Source organism: Choristoneura fumiferana, chromosome 15 (assembly GCF_025370935.1).
Source record: "Choristoneura fumiferana chromosome 15, NRCan_CFum_1, whole genome shotgun sequence".
NCBI classification, from domain to species: Eukaryota; Metazoa; Arthropoda; class Insecta; order Lepidoptera; family Tortricidae; genus Choristoneura; species Choristoneura fumiferana.
This window is the reverse complement of record NC_133486.1, coordinates 114684-135296: the sequence shown is the minus strand read 5'-3', so window position 1 is coordinate 135296 and position 20613 is coordinate 114684. Positions and strand designations below refer to the sequence as shown.

Genomic DNA, 20613 nt, shown 5'->3' with positions numbered 1-20613 from the left:
ATGTTAGTTTTAGTACTATTTTTATTTATTTTTGTTAATTATTGTATATACAACGTGTCATTTATTAAATAAAGTAATTTTATTTCATTGGGATAGTAAAATTACTTAGGATAAATAGATAAATATTTGTACACCTGCATTTGCGGGTAAGACATAGCGACCAAAATGTAAAATACCACCATCCACTATTGTACCTACCTATGTTCTAGCAAATAAAGTTACTGATTACTGATTTATGAACTAGTGTTTACCCGCGGCTTCGCACACGTAAATCGTTAGATCCAGCAGCTGAATCAAAATTTCGAGATTTTCAAAAATTCCCGTGAGAATTCCCGAAAATTAAATCGTGGTTTTCATTGACGTTACATTAAAAACAATCATGTCAAATTTCACGTCTCTGAGCCCAGCGGGTGTTGTTTCGAAATTTTATCCTTATCCCGTGGGAATATCGAAATAAAAAGTAGCCTATGTTTTATTGCAGATGTCCAGCTATCTACATACCACATTCCATCCAAATCCGTCCAGCCGTTTCAACGTGAAGGAGTAACAAACATACTTACTCACTCACTCACAAACTTTCACATTTATAATATTAGTAGTAGTAGGATAAAAGAAACGTGGGAAGTAAAAAAAAAGAAAATAAATATAAATCCAGCCACAAATCCAGCTATATCGTTAATGTGCTGCCACCTGGTAGCGTTATTGCTACAGCACCATTCTGTTTACGGAGAAAAGGAAAACCCGAGGCGTATAAAAACTTTCAATAGATGGCGTTAATACTAAGTCCGCGAAAAACTACATTATTTTAAATACTATAATTATTAAAAATTTAAAAGCCAGTTCAATTGGAAGTTATTTTGAATCGTAATACAATGTTTTTACAACGTCTTAAATACAAATGGTACCTATCTCGAATGGCATAACTGGTAACATTGCTTTGGACTGACTAGCTTATAAAAAAGTTATACACAAACATGGTGGATCAGCTGTTTTCGTATTTCTCGGGCCGCATATTATTTTTATAAACCGCGTATTGTTATGGTGCCATAGCCATGTGTGAATTAAAATGGGCTCTATCGCATCGGTGCTGCAATGGCATTGTCAGACATGCGGCCAAATCAATCCAACAGAAAGTGTAAAGTGTTTAAAATGTTCCACCAAAAGGGTCTCCAGTCATGACAGCGGCGGTACAAAATTATTCTGTACTAAGGATTCGTCTTCTGAGTATACGATACGTACAGAAAAAAGTGAAGGCACTACTCCTGGATCGGAAGCAATCGCCATACCTTCAGCCTCAAACTTCAATAGGTAAGATTTTTTTGTTTATGTATTGGCTCATAGGTTTTCATTGTTGGTAATCTCATACTTCGGTATCGATTTTTCTTGACCCTTATTTTAAGGTTATATTTCCATTGTATTTCATTGTAGCGATATTTAATGGGCAGGTTATTAGCGTAATTACTAAATGACACCGCTTTTCGTGTTGGTATATGTCATGTTTGTGACGAAAATGTCGGTTTTATTTACATGGGTGTTACATTGATTGGTAGGTATTTGATCGAGTCTATTGTACTATTGTAGCTCAAACTTGCGCTTTGTCTGACTTAAAATTCACAACAACAAAGAACCTGCAGCTATAATCCAACGTAGTTTTATGAAACTTTGTAGCTAGCTAGAAAATATCGTATTTTTTCTTTTTATTAAAATGGTGTCTAATCAGTTATTAGACATCTTTTACTAAAAAACATAAATCACTGTGCTTTTGTGAAAAGTTTCAATAGGATTTCCGGCATCAATAATCAAGGTCTGTAAGAATTTTTTCATGAATCAATTGAAAAGTATGTTCCTCTTTTGTTTATTTTCCATTTTGTTGTTCCCAGCGAAGTAATGTCTCAATCATACTCATTGTCTTTTGTTTATCAGCAGTTGTATGGATAATACAGTTGGCCAGCAATGCATGTATAGTCTGCTCTGAGGAACATAATTATTAACTTCTTAAGAGATTCAACATGTACTATTTTGTGCCAAATAGGTTTGTGTTTGGCCACAATAATAGCCTGTGATAAAGCATTGGCCTAAGAAATGCAAATTTGAAGACAGATTGAAACATTCAGGTAACACAATAATTATTCTTTTGAGACAGTCATTAAAACTGAAATAATATCTGCCACAGCAGAGACTGCTAACATATCTGACACATCCTACGGTCCCTAGAAACGGAGTTGTATCATATATGTATGTATGCTTTGTGGTGTCAGACATTGGTACAGGTAACTGTACTGTACATAGTCACTTGAAATTTTCTTTATGTTGCTATGGCTGCTGTAACAATAAATAACATAAAATGCTACACACACACTTGATCTTAATAATGGAAATTGTAATGTGGCATGAAACCTTTCATGACCAAGTGCAATACACACTTAATGGGATATTTTTTTCCGAGATATGAAATTTTATTTTATGACACATTTTCCATTACAGTAAGTATTAAGAAAAAAACAGAAGTAGAAAATGTTATATATAACAGTGTGTTATTTATTTGACATGTTTTAATAACTGAAAATCTGGGGGCATGGTACTGCCCCAGCCAAGATGAACAAAAAAATTGGTGCATGCCTGCCTTTTCTCGAACTTTATTTTCAAACTAATTAAAAACAAGTTTTCGGATCTTAAACTAGATTACAGTTTCAATTGTTTGACGATCGGATGGCCAAGTGGTTAGAGAACCTGACTACGAAGTTTGAGGTCCTGAGTTTGATTCCCGGCCGGGCAGATATTTGTATGAATAATACTAATGTTTCTTGTCGGGTCTTGGGTGTTTAATATCTATTTAAGTATGTATTTATCTATAAATAGGTCAATTGGTGTCAAGTGTCCCTTGATATTTATTTATTTAATTATTTACAATTGTGATAAAATGTAAAAGCAAGACTGACTATAATAGTATTGATGAAAATATGATTCCAGATGCTTCTCAGCATAGGTTATTTCATATTGCTAATTGGAAATTTTGTGATTCATGAATGATGATTATTGATCACTTTTCAAATTCAAAGAATCTCCTGAGTAGTAAACTGTAATTGCACGCTTTTTAGGGTTCCGTACCTCGAAAGGACAAAAACGTAACCCTTATAGGATCACTTTGTTATCCATCTGTCCGTCCGTCTGTCAAGACTCTTTTTCTCAAGAACGCGTGGAGGTATCAAGCCGAAATTTATATCAAATACTCAGGTCTACTGTCCCTTGGAGCTGTGAAAAAATCTAACTTCTAAGCCAACGCAATCAAAAGATACAGCCGTTTATGCCGCAAATTTCCGAAAATTTTCAAAACTCGCAAGCGAATCAAAACCTACCTTCTTTCCGTGAACTCAGAATCTTTAAATTTGGTACGAAGCAACGTCTTGTAGCACAGATAAAGGAAAAATTGCGAAATTTTTTTAGTTACATCATATAATAAAAATATTTTTAATAATTTTAAAGTTACTACCTACTGGTTTGTACGGAACCCTCGGTGCGCGAGTCCGACTCGCACTTGGCCGGTTTCTATTCTACCAGAGGAATCATGTGGATCATACCATCTATTTAAATTGATTGTTGTCATTCATTGTTGAAACATGAGATCACTTAATGTTTAATGCATTGTAGTTAAACTGCCCAATTCAGTAGGTAATTGAACGTTATAATAAGCAGTAGTTGTTTGTTGTGAATAGCAAATACCTAATCATTTACTGTTCTGAAATTAAATACAATTAAACGCAGTCACATTGGTAAGAACAAATTTATCAATAAAAACTCAAAACTGCCCCCAAGACCCCACTGGATTCAATTAGTTAAAAAAATCAATCAAATCAGCCCACAATACCCACATCCGTTCACTGCTGAGTAAAGGTCTCTTCATTTTCACGTCACTTTACCTGGTCCTGTGCTAGTCTCATCCACAGTGTATATCGAGTACCAGATTTCATCTGACCAACGGGCCAGCAGTCTGCCCAAGCTACTAAACGTACTATATTGTACAACCGTGTAACCGTATTCATACAAATAAATATTTCTGATTTCTGATTTCTGATTGCCATTCAGATATTTCATCGATCATGGATCGAGAATATCGATACATGAACTCTAATACCTTAATAATAGAGTGCATGTGTCGATATTTTTGACCACCTTGGTCGCTCTGAAATGTATGATGGTGACTGTACCAGTATTATTGATATATTGAGTTGGACGTTACTTTGTGGAGGTTCATACTAATGAACTATAAACAATTACACTTTTTCACACGCTAGATTATGACTGAAAGGCAAACAAGCAAGTGGGTCTCCTGATGGTAAGAGATCAACACCGCCCATAGACATTTGCAACACCAGGGGGATTGCAGATGCGTTGCCAACCTAGAGGCCTTAGACGATGACGATGATGATGATTTGTGGTGTGTGTGTGTGTGTGTGTTTGATGTGTGCTCATATAGCTCCTCCACCTCCACACTAACACCTGGTGTTAGTTTAACAGCTGGTGTTAGCCTAACACTTCGTGTTAGTCTAACATCTGGTAGCATGGTAAATGTTTGTGTTGTTCGGAGGATGAACTCTTGTTGAGTTCGAAACGCGGCAGTGTAGTTGTGATAGTTGGGTTTGTGTGATTTGTGTGTGCTCTTACTGTGTGGAGGTGGAGCATAGACGTACATAGCTATCGTAAGGTCGTGGGTGAGCTAAGTAACTGTTTTTGGTTAATTGTGCCCACTGCGGTCAGAGAATGCCAACACGCCAGAGGTTCCCAAACTTATTTCGTCGGTCGCTTTGAAAATCAGTTATTTTGAACCCCCCCCCATTTTTTTGTCACCTCAAAAACCTCAATAACATATTAGTCTCGCCTAACGAAGGCCCTCTAGGCCTCCAGCGACCACAAGGGGAAAGACTGCAATACGCTGTTTTTGTTTCAGCGGATGGTCGTGCGTGGGTTCGGCGCCGGGCCCGACGCGCGCGTGGCGCTGCGCGTGCGGCCTGCGGAACGTGTCCGCGGCCTGGCGGTGCGCCGCGTGCGACAAGCTCGCGCCGCACGCGCCTGTCTACAGGTCAGTGTGTACACTAGACAGTAGACACTGTGTACAATGCAATAGACAGTGTGTACACTAAACAGTAGTACAATAGACAGTAGTGAGATAACTAAGCTGCCTAGACAGAGAAATAGTGAGGTAACTGGGGTGTTAATACGAATTTGATAATCGAAGTTCGTATCGTACCGTCCCTCTCACTCTCGTATTAAATAATATTAGCGTCAGCGGGATGGCAAGATACGGAGTTAGAATTTTGCACTACGTAGTACAGGCCCTGGGTTGCCTAGACAAGGTATACGATAGTGAGGTAACTGGGCTGTCTAGACAGGGCATACAATAGTGAGGTAACTGGGCTGTCTAGACAGGGCATACAATAGTGAGGTAACTGGGCTGTCTAGACAGGGCATACAATAGTGAGGTAACTGAGCTGTGTAAATAGGGCATACAATAGTGAGGTAACTGGGCTGTCTAGACAGGGCATACAATAGTGAGGTAACTGAGCTGTGTAAATAGGGCATACAATAGTGAGGTAACTGGGCTGTCTAGACAGGGCATACAATAGTGAGGTAACTGAGCTGTGTAAATAGGGCATACAATAGTGAGGTAACTGGGCTGTCTAGACAGGACATATAATAGTGAGGTAATTCGTGTCATCTTGCATTGACCCAAAGATCTTTTTTTCTCGTTTCTAACTTATAAAGGCGAGGTATTATGCAGTGTATGGTAGAAAGTCTTATTAAGTTTTACTCTATAATTTTTATTATATTCCAGGCTGTCTGATGACGAGGACCAAGCATCAGGGATGACGGACAAAGACAAGTCGGCCCAGGGTATGTCTGCTTCAAACGAACTCTGAACTTATAATACTTTAAACTTTCGTGATTCTCACTCATAACTATTTTATTTACTTATTTATCATTTTATTTATGCATTTATTATCTTGTTTGAATAAATAAATATTCTTACTCTTAGAACATTAAACTACCATGAGACTCACTCATCCATACTAATATTAGAAATGCGAAAGTGTGTGTGTTTGTATGTTTGTTCGTCTTTCAAGTCGAAACGGAGCGACGGATCGACGTGACTTTTGGCATAGAGATAGTTTATTGGCCCGAGAGTGACATAGGCTACTTTTTATCCCGGAAAAATGCACAGTTCTTGAGGGAACAGCGCGCGGTAACCCAATTCTACGCGGGCGAAGCCGCGGGCAAAAGCTAGTATTTAATTAAATAAAACCGGTTAACCCACGTCTTAAATCGAGTTTAACCCGAAACACGGTTTTATTTATTTATTCTGGAGAACCAACAGCTTACAACATATTATTAAACTATAATATTATTCATTAAATATGCTTATTCTTACTTACTTACATAAATCTCAGTGACTACTGTGTCATTTCCTCTAAATACCTACGCTTCCGTCAGTTAACAATGATATTACTATTGCAAAAAGATTTAGTAGGCGTTTGCGCCAAGAAACATGCTTTCTGGCAATGTAACCGGTCCGTTCCCATTAGAGTCTACTATATGTATGTAAAGTTCCCTTAATTTTCTTTCCGCAGATAACACTATGATAAGGTCCAACACCCTGGCAGTACCGTCTTACAAGCCTTCGACGCACTACGACGGACGCCGGCTGAACCTAGACGTGCAATCCCTCCGTCTCTCTCCCACCCAGCTGGCCGACCAATCCCACGGAGTCACGCGCTCCCTCTCGCACGGCTCCGTCATCAACTCCCAACCCAACTGGTGGAAAGTCGACGAGACCCGCGGCACGATCAGTCGGCCGACTAGTTTGATGGTCTCCGAACGATACGGGTCTCAAACGAATCCTAGGGAGAGTTTCTTGAGGAGTTTGCACACAGTTACAAGGAGGCCAAAGAAGTGCGAAAGCAAATCCAATTGGGAGCTGAACTATGTTAAAGATTACCAGAGGGAACAGAGCAAGGCGCTGCACTTAAAGAAGTGGGCGTGTAGCAAATGTACCCTTGAAAATTCTGGCATCCGGACGCATTGTGAAGCCTGCCTTTCACCTAGAGGATCCCCATTGGCAAGGGTTTCTAATACTAGAGGTCTTAGTGTGACTACGCTAGGTAGGCACGAGACTGTAACTAAAGATGGAGCGACTTCGCTCCCTACCTCCGGCGGTGTTATGATCACTGTGCCTGACTGGCCACAGACCGGTTCCACGACTCTAGGCTCATCATTCCGTAGATCTATAAGCGCTCAGAACTCACCAGAAATACGGCCTACGTACAGACGCTCGTTCTCGGAGCAAACAAATGCTGATTCGCGTCCGATCGGCAAGATCATATCCAGTAGGAGAAGCTTGAACGACTATCAGAAATCTTTGGCCAGTTACTGCGGCAGCTTGCCAAAGAAGCCAGAGGATACGGAGAAGAAAATAGAGGAAAACTCTGAATTGATTGACAAAGAATGCAGTTGGGATACTAACGCTGAGGGAGTTATTTATGCGCTGCCTAACAAAGGGAAGTATAAGGATTTGAATCTTCAGTTGCAAGTAAACAATAACGGCACTAGATACTCTTATGTTTCTGTGCAAGATACCAAGACAGTAATGAGCAATTCACAGAACGAAGCGTTGTATTCCAATGATATTGGGGACGGGGATTATGCGAGGATAGACGAGCTGCTTGGAGCTGAGAATTGTATATCGCCAGTGGGCGATGCGGTGGGCGCGAGTAATATAAGGACTTCTCATATAGGTGTCTCTAAAGACAAAGTGTTTAATATGCTGCCATCTGTTGGTAAAGTGTCGCAGCCTCGCGAGACGCAAGTGCCTTCTACGCAGCAGACATCGTGAGTTGCATTCATGTTAATTGACAAGATTTCATATTTCTAAGACTATAATTTGATTCGTTCTCTGTATTCTGTTTGGAAAGAGAAAAACGCTGATATTTTTAAAATTTCGCTACATCTATTAATTAATTTATTACAATTTTTTCAAGATGTGCTTATTCTAAAAGGGCATAACTCCAAAACTACGATACAATAGATCCATTACTTTTGTCTAGTCTCTTAAAAAAAAGTTCACGTAAATCTGACGTAGACGTTGCATAGAGACAATATCAAAATTATGACAGCTCCTTTTTCTGGTGATAAAGGCAAAGGAAACATATCTATTCTGTGGTAGTGTTGGCAAATTCAGACATATTTTTTCAAATTTTTTTGTATTTTTTTTAATATGGAGAAATCAATTATAATAAATATTTTCCCATGTTCAGGAGGCAAAACTCTTTCGATTCCTGTAGTAATTAACAGATGTTAAAAAAATGAAATCTTGTCAATTATAATATTGTTTGTTGTCTTTAATAATTCAACCTACAGGGTTTAGCTGCTGTCCCAGAATTCCTTGTTGTGGTAATTTTTTAAGTTGCACATGAATTTTGAAAAACTCAGAGACGCAAGCCCGGTTTTTCCACGATCATCCTCTGCTTGAGAAACCAGTAGGCAGCCTCGACTTCTTCGGGTGTTGTGTGTGGCTGGGTGTTTTACATGCAACTAAAATGAAGTTTATGGTGTAATTTTTGCCAATATGGGGAGGGCTCTGTCGAAAAGCCGCGTCGTACTGCTGATATGATGATGATGATGATTTATACACTCGGAATATCGAATCAACTTTGAACTGGTTACTAAAGGTTAGCTACTAGTATACCTACAATATGAAATAATGAGGTTGATCTAGTACTTCGTCTCTCCAGACACGAAAGTCGCATGTGGCAGTGTTCCTCATGCTGGTTCGCATACAACGCGTGGTGGGCGCGGTCGTGCGACGTGTGCCGCGCGCGGCGCGTGCCCACCGCCGCCGTCACCGTGACCGCCGCGCGCGACCACACAGACGGACCCACCAACAGGTAAACCCAGCGCCACCAACATATAAACCCATTACCCGACTACCAACATAAACATCCAAATTCACCAATATAAACACCCAAATTCATCAACATAAACACCTTAATTCACCAACACAACACCAAATTCACCAACATAATCTTCCAATTCATCAACATAATAAATTCATCAACACAAAAACCCAGTAATTGTATACACCTAACAGTCGTATAAAGCCAAAAACCGGTGTGTTACCAAACACATACACAGACGGGCCTAATAGTTGCACCCACAACACTCTCATTCATAAACAGGCGCGATACCAACATTTTAATCCAGCGCTACGAACAAGTCGTCTACCATTTTGACCCAAGTTCACCAATATAAATACAAGTTTACCAACATACACACCCAAGTCCACCAACATAAAGACCCAAGTCCACCAACATAAAGACCCAATTCTGTTATTATGACTTGATATCATCATCATAGATGGGTCTAACTACACACTAATCCATAAACCAGTTTAGGGTGACACCAGTCATGGACCACAACCCGTAATGGGTTTTTTTCCGTCAATCAAAATTTTAAGAAATGGACCCTACTTTTTTTAACAATGTTCAGATAATTGATGATCATAACTAGGCTTGCGATGGGACTTTAGGTTGCTTACCGTGGTTCTAGAATCCATGAAGTCGTGTCGTCATATGCTAAAAAAACAATTTTCGAAGTCAAAGTCAAAGTTATGTAATATTTTACATTTTATTTACTTACATATTTAACACCATATAATTCAAATTGTTATTTGTATATACACTAAAACATACTTCTGTTAGTAATCAAAATAAACTAAAACAATTACTTTATGTGTGTGTGTGTGTCGTGTATCGCGTCATATGTGAACTGCGGCCACTAAAATTCTGGGGAAATAGTGAAAAAAAGGTTAATTCTCCAGAAGTTGAACAGCTAATTTCGACTTAAACCCCTTTACTCATTAAATAGAAAATAGCTGTGTAATTTCAGCAGACTTAACCCCTTTTTCACTAGGGTCCCAGAATTATAAAGAATTATGATAATTTCATTGCACTATATTATAATGTGTTTATTTTACGATGTAACAACAGTATCATGGTATCTAATATACCGTTTTAATTTTAGACTTTGACTTTAACTTCAAAAATTTTATAATATCTTATGACGACGCCATGGATTCTAGAACCGGTAAGCATCCAAAAGTCCCAACCCTAATCATAACTAGTTAAGTTCATGAATGGTGAGCTATAAGGCATTGAATCCTTGCTGTCCATTACTGGGCACTACTCTGCTTAACGTGTCCGTCCATGATTGGTGCCGTCGTCCTAATAGTTTTCTTATTTGGGCCAATCAACTTTTTTACCGACACTAATCTGTCCGCGACATTTTTCAAACAATCGCAGATTTTTTAAGTAAACATGTTTTTTCTGTAATTTAATAGATGGTGTACATGAATATATGCCATCCTTCGTAAGTTCAACCTATTAAACCGTGAAATATCTTGTTGGAAGTACGATTTTTTGGTAACGCCAGAGACAATTTTGGTAACGCAGGAGATGCCCAAAGTGTCGGTGAAATAGTTGATTGGCCCATTTCCTCAGTTCCAGGGCATCGAATTCCAATGCGAACGCTGAAGCCAGCGGCAGCAAGGCGGAGGCGAATCGCAACGACCCGCCCAAGAAACTGACCGTGCCCATCGCCTCGCTCGATCACGACCTCAATAGTGACGAGCTGCTGTTTGCTGTTGGTGAGTTATCGAGAGCCAATGGAAACACGTAGTGACGTAGTGTAGGGCTTCCTGAGGCACGGTGGATGGACGACCTTAAGAGCGTTTATACCTGCTGAGCTGGCAACGTTGCATTTTTGTTAGTTTTTCTCGATTATTGCATAAAAATGGAATGAAAATTAATAATGTTGTCTGATAGAACACTTCTTAATATATAAGTTAATGTGTCTACTCCAATAATTATTCGTTATAGACTTTTATTTTCTTTAAAAACCGGTCATAAACATTAATTCGTTTTTGGGTAATTCATGTTCAATAGGTTAGGTTAGGTTAGTATTGCGTCAAGGCGCGAAGCGCCTCAACTGAGCGGAATAGGAGCTCTGCGAAGCGGAGCTCGGTCGACCCTGTCACGTGATAGTTCATACATAAGATATTCGATACTCTGTACTTCAATATTTTGGACTTCGATATTTATATCGTTCGATGTCACTTTTGTAGATAAGTAAATATATTTTCGATATATTGGACGTAGATTATTAAACCATTCGACAATATAAACTTTCGTTATTTTTATTTTAGATATTTTTATACAGACGATATTTTAATTTTCGATATTTTGAAAATCGACATTTTACCCGTAGATATTTTAACATTCGATATTCAAATATATAACCATGTTTGTCTGATATTGAGATAGTTTGAAATCCTGATAGATCCCGGAAGATTGCATAGAAAAGCGAATTTTTCATTGACGGAGTCGCGGGCAAAAGCTGGTCTTACATAAAAAAAAATGACGTAACGCTCATAGTTTAATTATGTTTAGTGATCGAAATGTATACTAACATTTAATATATAACGACTAGGGGGCATTATTCATAATAAGATTCAATGGAATACTTCAAAATTAGGTTAGGTTACCATGCTATCAAGGAGTGAAGTGGTAACGTACTAAAGTACGTGGAATAGGAGCTCCGCCAACTTTGTGTTACAAAATGTACATTATGTTTTTTAAAATATTTTAAGTTCTCTAGTAACCCTAGTGCAGGCAAACGTGTTACATAGAGCTTGAGTAAAACATTATATCTTTTGTTATCTTGTACTGCAAATTTTTGAAGAAAATTATCTTATCTTCAATATCAATATCGAGGGTTCCCTGGTCAAACCCAATAACTCGATCTTATAATTCACAAAAATTTCGAATTTAAATTTCTACATATATAGTATTCTTTTTTCAACAGCCAATTATTTCGACTTATCGGGTTACCAGGGAACCCTCAACATGTAAAACTCAATTATAGAAATTACAAAAAAAAGATATAAGTATAAAAAATACAATTATTAAAACTACTTAGGGATGCGATAACATAATTTTATTTTATTTTAGGAAAGGGGGCTAATTGGTGATATCTACCCTCATAATGTCTTATTTCAGAGTCCGTGGCGCCGGCGGCAGGGAGGGGCGGCGGCGGCGGCGGCGGCGGGCTGGGCGTGTTCTCGCTGCACGCTGCTGAACGAGGCCGCGGCCGGCGCGTGCGCAGCTTGTGCTGGCTCGAAGCCGCCCGCGCTCCAACATTGGTCAGTTCAGTACTAATGATTAATGAACGGTTGTACGTTGTTTTACAGACAACATTTTAATAGAATTTCGTTTAACAGACATTTTTTTATCATATTATCGTTTCATAGAATAATCAATACGCAGAACACTTACTTTGAAGAAATTTAAATCAATGATTTTTGTTACAAATATAATTTTTTGTTTAGATATTCATATCAAAGAATAAAAAATCAAATATTCATTATTCTCATATTATTTAGTTATTATAAAACTTATTACCAAGAAAAACATGAAATTCGTTTTCTGATATGGTCGCAATTCTAACGTAACTTTTCTAGTAGAGAGTCGTTTCTGACGAGGTCACTGTTGTAACCTAACCTCCGTTACTGCGGAAGTTCCGCCTTCGCCTCCGCCTCCGCATTTTTTTTTGCGGAGTTATAACGGATGTTTATTTCTCATTTCATTATCTCGGCGCGCAGCGGGGACGCGGTCGGGGTGGGGGCGGGCGTATGCCAAATAACACACGACAGGAATCAACCTGTCTCGTTGCTTGGACGTACGAAATTGTAATGTATATGTTGTGAACCGCGATTTTTTAAATTGATTTTGTACAAAGTAATCGTTTATTTAAGTCACATGTACGACGAAGCCGACAACAAGTGAGATTTGGCAGTTTTTTTAAATTTTACAGTTGAATAAAGTAGTTCCTTTACTATTTTTTCTACATCCACTTTCACCTCCGCATCCGCCTCCGCTAACCTCCGCATCTGCGGAGGCGAAACTAATGGAAAAACGCCCAATGGCTCTTGTGCCGAACCACCGGACCGCAGCGTTTCGCGGAAGTTTCAAGTTTGCGGCGTCCAAGTGCTGGAATGATTTTTTTTTTTTTTTTTTTTTTTTTTTTTTTTTTATTCAACTGGATGGCAAACAAGCAAGTGGGTCTCCTGATGGTAAGAGATCACCACCGCCCATAGACAACTGCAAACACCAGCATTATTTCTCCCCGTTTCCTAGGAGCGTCTAGTCTAGTGGGTACCTACACCTTCAATCGCAAGGTGAAGGATTACTTATTGACACTCCAAAAATCCTTTCTCTAAACCAGCACTTTGGCGTACCATCCACATTGGTATTCCGGTTTTCAAATTCAAATTCAAATTCAAATGATTTATTCAGTAAATAGGCCGCAATGGGCACTTTTACGTCATTTTTTTAAACTAGCAGCGCTTTCGGAAAGACCATCATTGCCAAGAAGAATGCGCCGCAAGAAACTTGGCAGAAAGTAATTTTTTCATAATAAGTAATATAATTACAAATAAAATACTTAAAAACTATATTATACAATTAAAGAAAAAAAATACAAAAAATAATAATAATAAAAATACAGGGATGTATGGGGTCCCTTAGTTACAATACTAAACACTATATACACTATATCTAAACTATATGTACGTTCAGTGGAAGTGTAGAATGCTTCCACCGTCATAAATTTTAAAATAAAGTAAAAGATAAGTTTGTTGTTTTTAAACAATTTTATCCCTGCTTTTTACTTTTTGTCAGCGGTATTTTTTTTATATATTTCTTGGTCACTTATAATTTAATTCAATCTATTTTTAAGTATTAGTAAGTGGTTTATTTATTTATTTATTTATATATCTGTGCATCGTTCCATGAGTCATAAAGGTTCTGGCGGAAAATCAGCGCTGCTGGCGTATAACGTCTCAGCATAATGCTGGGTTAGCGACCGTTTCGCTTTTGGTTTATTTTGTGTGTAATTGTGTAAATTTTATTGTATTTGTGTGTCTTCATAAATAAATGTCTTCTTGCTTTATTACTTTCTTTCAAACTTAACATACCGTAAACCTACCTATGTTTCTGTATCGATTAAAATTTGAAAAAAAAAACGCTATTGCTAAAGTATCGCGTCGATGTCCTTAGGTCGTGTAGTTCCTGCACGCTGCGGAACCCCGTGTCGGCGAACCTGTGCCTCGCGTGCAAGACGCCGCCGGTGCCGCGCCACGCCGACGACTCCAACCACGCCGCACCCGCAGGTAATCATCATCATCATCATCAGAGCCCGGAATGCCCGTGAAACTTTCCTGTCATAGTGAATTCTCAGGGCCCTATTTCACCACGCTGCTAGGTGCGTTAACTACTTTCATGGAGAATCATTTTGAATATACGCGTATGTTAACACAAACCTGACACAGCTTTAATCTCATGTCGAGATTTATTGATAAATCTACAAACAAATGAAGACTACAAAAAATAATTCTTGTTTTACAACAATTATCAATATCATTAAATATAGATACAAATAATTGGTTGTCACGCGACATCTTGTTTCTGATGTCCTTTCACTCGTTCCAAGGTTAACTGAAAGAGATCCCTTTAAGGGATAAGTTCGCCTTTGTACAGTCACCAGCTAATATCTGCCGCAGCGGAGCGTGCAAAAATATCTGACACGTCCTTCGGCCCTAGAAATAGAGTCGTATCAGATATTTATGCACGCTTGTTGTGTCAGATATTGGTGATGGTGACTGTACATCTCTTTTTCTTGTTAACTCATATTTTCATATATTTTATGTACAATAAAGTGTTATACAATACAATACATGAGAAAATATACGAGACCTTGTTCATGATTTGGCGGCCGGTGTTCGGCCAAATACCGAATAGTAACCAATTCGTGGCATCTATTCTCAACCCTTTATTTACCCCAGCTCATTCTCATCACATTGGTTAGGGCTCATAGTGTCCCACTCGCAAAATGTCCTACCGCCAAAATTACGTCTCTTTCGCAAATGGTCTCTTATGCAAAATACCCCATTCCCATTACGTCCCTTTCTCTAAACGTCCCATTCTTTTCGCAAAATGGCCCTTCTGAAAAAGCCCCTTTCGCAAAACGTCCCGTCTGCAAAATGTCCCTTTCGCAAAATGTCTCGCCTGCAAAATTCTTCTTTAAATAAAGAAATTAGGCTGTCTCTCATGGATTGGAAGGAAGGACATTTTGCGAAAGGGACGTTTTGCGAACGGGCCTTTTTCCGAAAGGGACATTTTGCGAGTGGGACATTTTGCGAAAGGGACGTTTTGCGAACGGGACGTAATTTATCTGACGGGACATTTTTGAATAAACAGTCTTTGGAATTAAATTAATTGTCAAAACTACTCTGATCTATTAAATTAATAAATTAATCGATTTACTGAACAGATTAATTTGTAATAGGTTCTAGGTTTTTACATCACTAAATGTCTGTGGTCGGGTAAATAGGGTCTTAGAAGACATTTTTCATAAATTGGATTTAAATACAATATACCTGCATCCGCGCCAGCTAGCCTCCTGAAGCCCACCATATAAATATTTTGAAAAAAATTGACAAAGCAATTAGAATCTAATTGTTTCGAGAATAATAATAATAATAAATAAATATCACGGACAATTCACACCAATTGACCTAGTCCCAAAGTAAGCTTAGCAAAGCTTGTGTTATGGGTACTAAGCAATGGATAAATATAATTATATAGATAATACATACTTAAATACATAGTAAACACCCAAGACCCGAGAACAAACATTTGTATTTTCATACAAATATCTGCCTCGACACGGGAATCGAACCCGGGACCTCAAGCTTCGTAGTCAGGTTCTCTAACCACTAGGCCATCTGTCGTCTAACAAAACATATAGAACATATAGAATATAGTCAAACTTCCGTCAAACTGCCATGGTGTAAAACAATAGAAAAAACAAAAGAATTTTTACTTTGTTACATTGTCATAGATTCCTAATTCCCTTGAACTTATTGTGTACATTCTATTGCACATTGCGCCGCACGAGGCTATAGTAGACCATCACTTATCAATTCTACCTAATAATACCGACTCTAAATTACATTGTCGTAAAGTCATAATTTATTTTATAGAGAAACTTTTTTTTTTTTTTTATACGACTGGAAGGCAAACGAGCAAGTGGGTCTCCTGATGGTAAGAGGTCACCACCGCCCATAAACATCTGCAACACCAGGGGTATTGCAAACGCGTTGCCAACCTAGAGGCCTAAGATGGGATACCTCACGTGCCAGTAATTTCACCGGCTGTCTTACTCTCCACGCCGAAACACAACAATGCAAGCACTGCTGCTTCACGGCAGGATTAGCGAGCAAGATGGTGGTAGCAATCCGGGCGGACCTTGCACAAGGTCCTACCACCTGCAAAACCTGCACCTGCTGCTGCTGCTGCTAATGAAACATTTGTTTTTTAGCGATACAACGGACTTTGAACATGAAATTGATAATGTAGTGAACTGAAATTATTTGAGAGAAAAATTGATTTTCCTTTACTGTGCATTAATGTGCATTTTTTTCGCAGCGACCGCTCGTAGCCCCTCCCCCCGCCGAAACGCGCGCCCCGCTCCCCGCCGGCAGAAAACGCCCCCTCCAGAACCCAAGTAAGCGTTCAGATACTTGTTGTTGTTTTCCAGAAAAATATGTCCATTGGTGGACAATTTTGCCAGTGTCTAGTAGTTTTTGCCGTTGTACGGTAAAAACATTCTAGAAAACGAAATATGAGACGTAATGGTGGATGAACGATGACAGTAAAATTGGTTTTTTGAATCTTTTTTTGAAATACAAACTGAAATATAGATGCACAGAAAAAACAGAAAAATAAAGACCATCACTGGGAATCGAACCCAGGTCCTCGTAATCCGTAACCGCGTGCTATACCGCTACACCACTGATGGTCAACGGTACCGACACGAATTTCCCTATGCACCTTATATCTCAGCTTGTGTTTCTTACTTAGTCACTTAACTCACTCACTCACTCACTCACTCACTCACTCACTTTTTTCAATTTCGGTTTTACGGGATGACCGTAAAAAGTAAAAATTTGGAATTGAAATAAAAAATACAAAAAGATTCCAAAAAACCAATCATAAATCTTTTTTTTTTGTATTTTTTATTTCAATTCAAATTTTTACTTTTACGGTCATCCCGTAAAACCGAAATTGAAAATACAAACTGAAATATAGATGCACAGAAAAAACAGAAAAATAAGACCATCACTGGGAATCGAACCCAGGTCCTCGGTAATCCGTACCAATTCAATTCATTTTCAATCAATTCAAATTTTTGATTCAATTTTAATTTGATTGCTTAGAACGATATCTCTTGTCCGGGTGAGCGGTTAGTTCCAAAGAATGCCGAAAAAGTTTGAGGCTTACGGCATAGATGTCGCTAGCGTCGCTGCTTAAGTGACTAAGTAAGAAACACAAGCAGAGATATGAGGTGTATAGGGAAATTCGTGTCGGTACCGTTGACCATCAGTGGTGTAGCGGTATAGCACGCGGTACGGATTACCGAGGACCGGTTCGATTCCCAGTGATGGTCTTATTTTTCTGTTTTTTCTGTGCATCTATATTTCAGTTTGTATTTTCGAACGATGACAGCGCGATTCGTTCAGATACTTGCATAACTACTAAATAACTGACTGATCAAAAGACGTTTCCTTGTACAGGTTTGCACGTTTAGATCGCCAATATGGGCAAATAAGTTCGCCTTTGTACTCTTTTGTTTTGTTGTTTTCTTTTTGTATTATTTTTGTGTTTTATGTACAATAAAGTATTTACATACATACATACATACATAAATCTACTCGAGTAATATAAAAAAAAACCTTAGAATCAGATTGGATATGCGTTTTACACGCGGAGAGCAGACTTTTTGGAAGCTTACATAAAAAAATAGAAAGTGATCCCGTGCATTGGATTTGTAGCCTTTGAAATATCTGATGCGTCTTTTATCTACTCTTAGGGGCTGTTTCACCATCCATTGATTAGCGTTAACCGACGGTTAAATGTGATGCCGTCTCAGTCTATTCGAACAAAACAAATAAAGACGGCATCACACCTAACTGCCAGTTAACACTAATTAATGGATGGTGAAACAGCCCCTTAATCTTATTTTTCAATACGACATTCTCGAACTGAGTACAAGTTATTTCTTTAATCTATGTATGTGCAGTTTTTCTTGTCCCTAAAATCGATGCCATTGTTCCTAAGAGCAGATCTTTGTATGACTTAAAGTTACAAACTTGGCCATGCTGACCGATCTAAATGTCCGGAGGGACTTTTTTTATCGTATTTTCGTATTTTTTATGCAATTCATCATCATCCCAGCCTATATACGTCCCACTGCTGGGCACAGGCCTCTCTCAGAACAAGGGGCTTGGCAATAGTTCCAAAGTCAAAGTCAAGAATATCTTTATTCAATTAGGCTACAACAACACTTATGATGTCAAACAAATCTACCTACCGGCTTCGGAAAAACCTCTGCTGAGAGAATCCGGCAAGAACTCAACAGGTATATACAGTGGTGGCCACGTAATTAAGAACGATTTGAAGTTCCAGATTATTTTTAACTAAATCATGTCATGTGTAGTCGTGGGTCCTTCTTAGAAGTAACTAGTTACGTTATGAAATAGCCACATGAATAGAGCAAACGGGATTTAGAATAAAGAATAAAATTACTGTAATTTTTTTACAAATTTTGTTTTTATTCTCTTAGTAACAAATTCAAATAGTAATGAAGCTGGACAAATAATTAAGAACGATTTATTGAACTGTTCGAAAGTTTTTTTATTTGAAACTTAGATTAACTAAATCACACTAACGTGAAGTTTGTACAGAAAAAAAGCAATGTAATACATTTAACTAAAATTAATAGTTAGTAGCATGTCCACGGCTTTTTATTACTGCCTTACACCGGCGAGGCAGGCCAGAGATAGAGTTCCATTCTTCTAAGAATACGTCATACAGTTCTCTTAAATTGCCACACTGTCGATTTGAAACTTTTTCTTGACTTCGCACCAAAGATGCTCTATTGGGTTAAGATCGGGGCTGTTGGCTGGCCAATCTAAGACAGAAACTGATTGCGATGTGAGGAATTCCTTAACGGTACGTGCAGTATGCTTGGGATCATTGTCATGCTGGAATGTCCAAATAACCGGAAGCACGCCTTCAGCATATGGTAACATTGTTTCTTCCAGTATGTTTTTGTATTGAAATTGATCCATGTTTCCTTCTATCAGCCTAACAGGTCCAACCATGTCCAGAAAAACATCCCCAAATTTTTACATTTCCCCCGCCATGCTTTAAAGTCACTTTTGTGTACTTTGGGTCGACGCTTTATTTGGAGGCCGTTTTACATATCGTTTGCCATCAGAACATACCTATTTATTTTTGTCTCGTCAGAAAAAACGTTTTTTTCACTGTCTGACTGTCCAGTTTTCATATCTTCTTGCAAATGCAAGCCGGGCTTGCCTATGACACCGTTTCAACATAGGCACCTTCCTTGCTATCCTTCCGTGCAACTTTCTTCTACCAAACGCATTCGAATACTGCGTGCCGAGATTGCTGAAGGGTTGTTTTCGCCAAAATTCTTTTCTCAACTCATTAGACCCTTTAAAAGAATTTTGTTTTGCCAAACGAACGATATTTCGATCATCTCGACGAGATGACTTTCTTTGTCTAGGTACACGCGGAATTTGAAGTAGTTTGATACGTGCAAAATGCTTTATGGCGTGGAAAACCATAGTTTTTGAACATTGCAATGATCGGCTATGTGTTTATACGACCAATTCTTGTCGCGAAGTTTTAGTATTACTTTCTTGTAGATTTATCACAACTTTTATTTTTCCCCGTTGTTTTTTATATGAAGCAATCGCCTTTAAGACTTTTACGGCACTAAATGGCGCCAAAATTATTCAAATAATAACCTAAAAGCACAAAGCGGCGGTCCGTTCTCTATTAAATTTGAATAAAAAAATAAACCATTCAGCGTTCTTAATTATATGACCAGCCAGTAAGTAGTAATACTAGGTTTAGATGTAATATATAAAGTTTATCTATTTATTTTTTAGCCATTATATGTATAAATGAATTTACCGCTAGTAAGGAAAGTTTTACGATACGAGAGAAGTACAAAAATATACATACAGTTAGTAACATTGTGAGTTTGAAAAAATCTTTCTATAAAATCGTTTCTTAATTATATGACCACAACTGTATATTTTTTAAAACGATTTTACAATATTATTAAATGACATTTACCAACCGCGGCCAAGTGCGGATTGAACTTACCACCATTGAATTGTTCGCAGGTTTTGCAGGTCTCGCGATGTTTTCCTTCACCACAAAGCTCGTGGTAATTTCAAATGTAATTCGCACTATGAATTTTCGAAAACTCAGAGGTCGAGCCGGGGTTCGAACCCACGACCTCTGCTTGAGAGGCGATAGGTCAACACTAGGCCACTACGGTTTTTTTTATTTTTTATTTTCTCTATATTCTATTAATTTCATCTGATCTCGGCCTAACATACGTCCCACTGTA

At 38.3% G+C, this 20613-nt stretch overlaps 1 protein-coding gene across 1 annotated transcript in view; it reads left to right on the top strand.

The window, feature by feature from the left end:
• The first annotated feature begins 962 nt into the window (after nucleotides 1-962).
• Nucleotides 963-20613, top strand: part of sol (calpain 15 small optic lobes) — a 38950-nt gene continuing 19299 nt past the window's right edge. The window contains 10 exon segments of the mRNA XM_074098123.1: nucleotides 963-1308; nucleotides 4946-5077; nucleotides 5831-5889; nucleotides 6624-7881; nucleotides 8784-8936; nucleotides 10548-10693; nucleotides 12105-12153; nucleotides 12155-12247; nucleotides 14163-14275; nucleotides 16593-16671. Coding sequence (XP_073954224.1) covers nucleotides 1067-1308; nucleotides 4946-5077; nucleotides 5831-5889; nucleotides 6624-7881; nucleotides 8784-8936; nucleotides 10548-10693; nucleotides 12105-12153; nucleotides 12155-12247; nucleotides 14163-14275; nucleotides 16593-16671 — 2324 coding nt within the window. The 5' untranslated portion in view covers nucleotides 963-1066.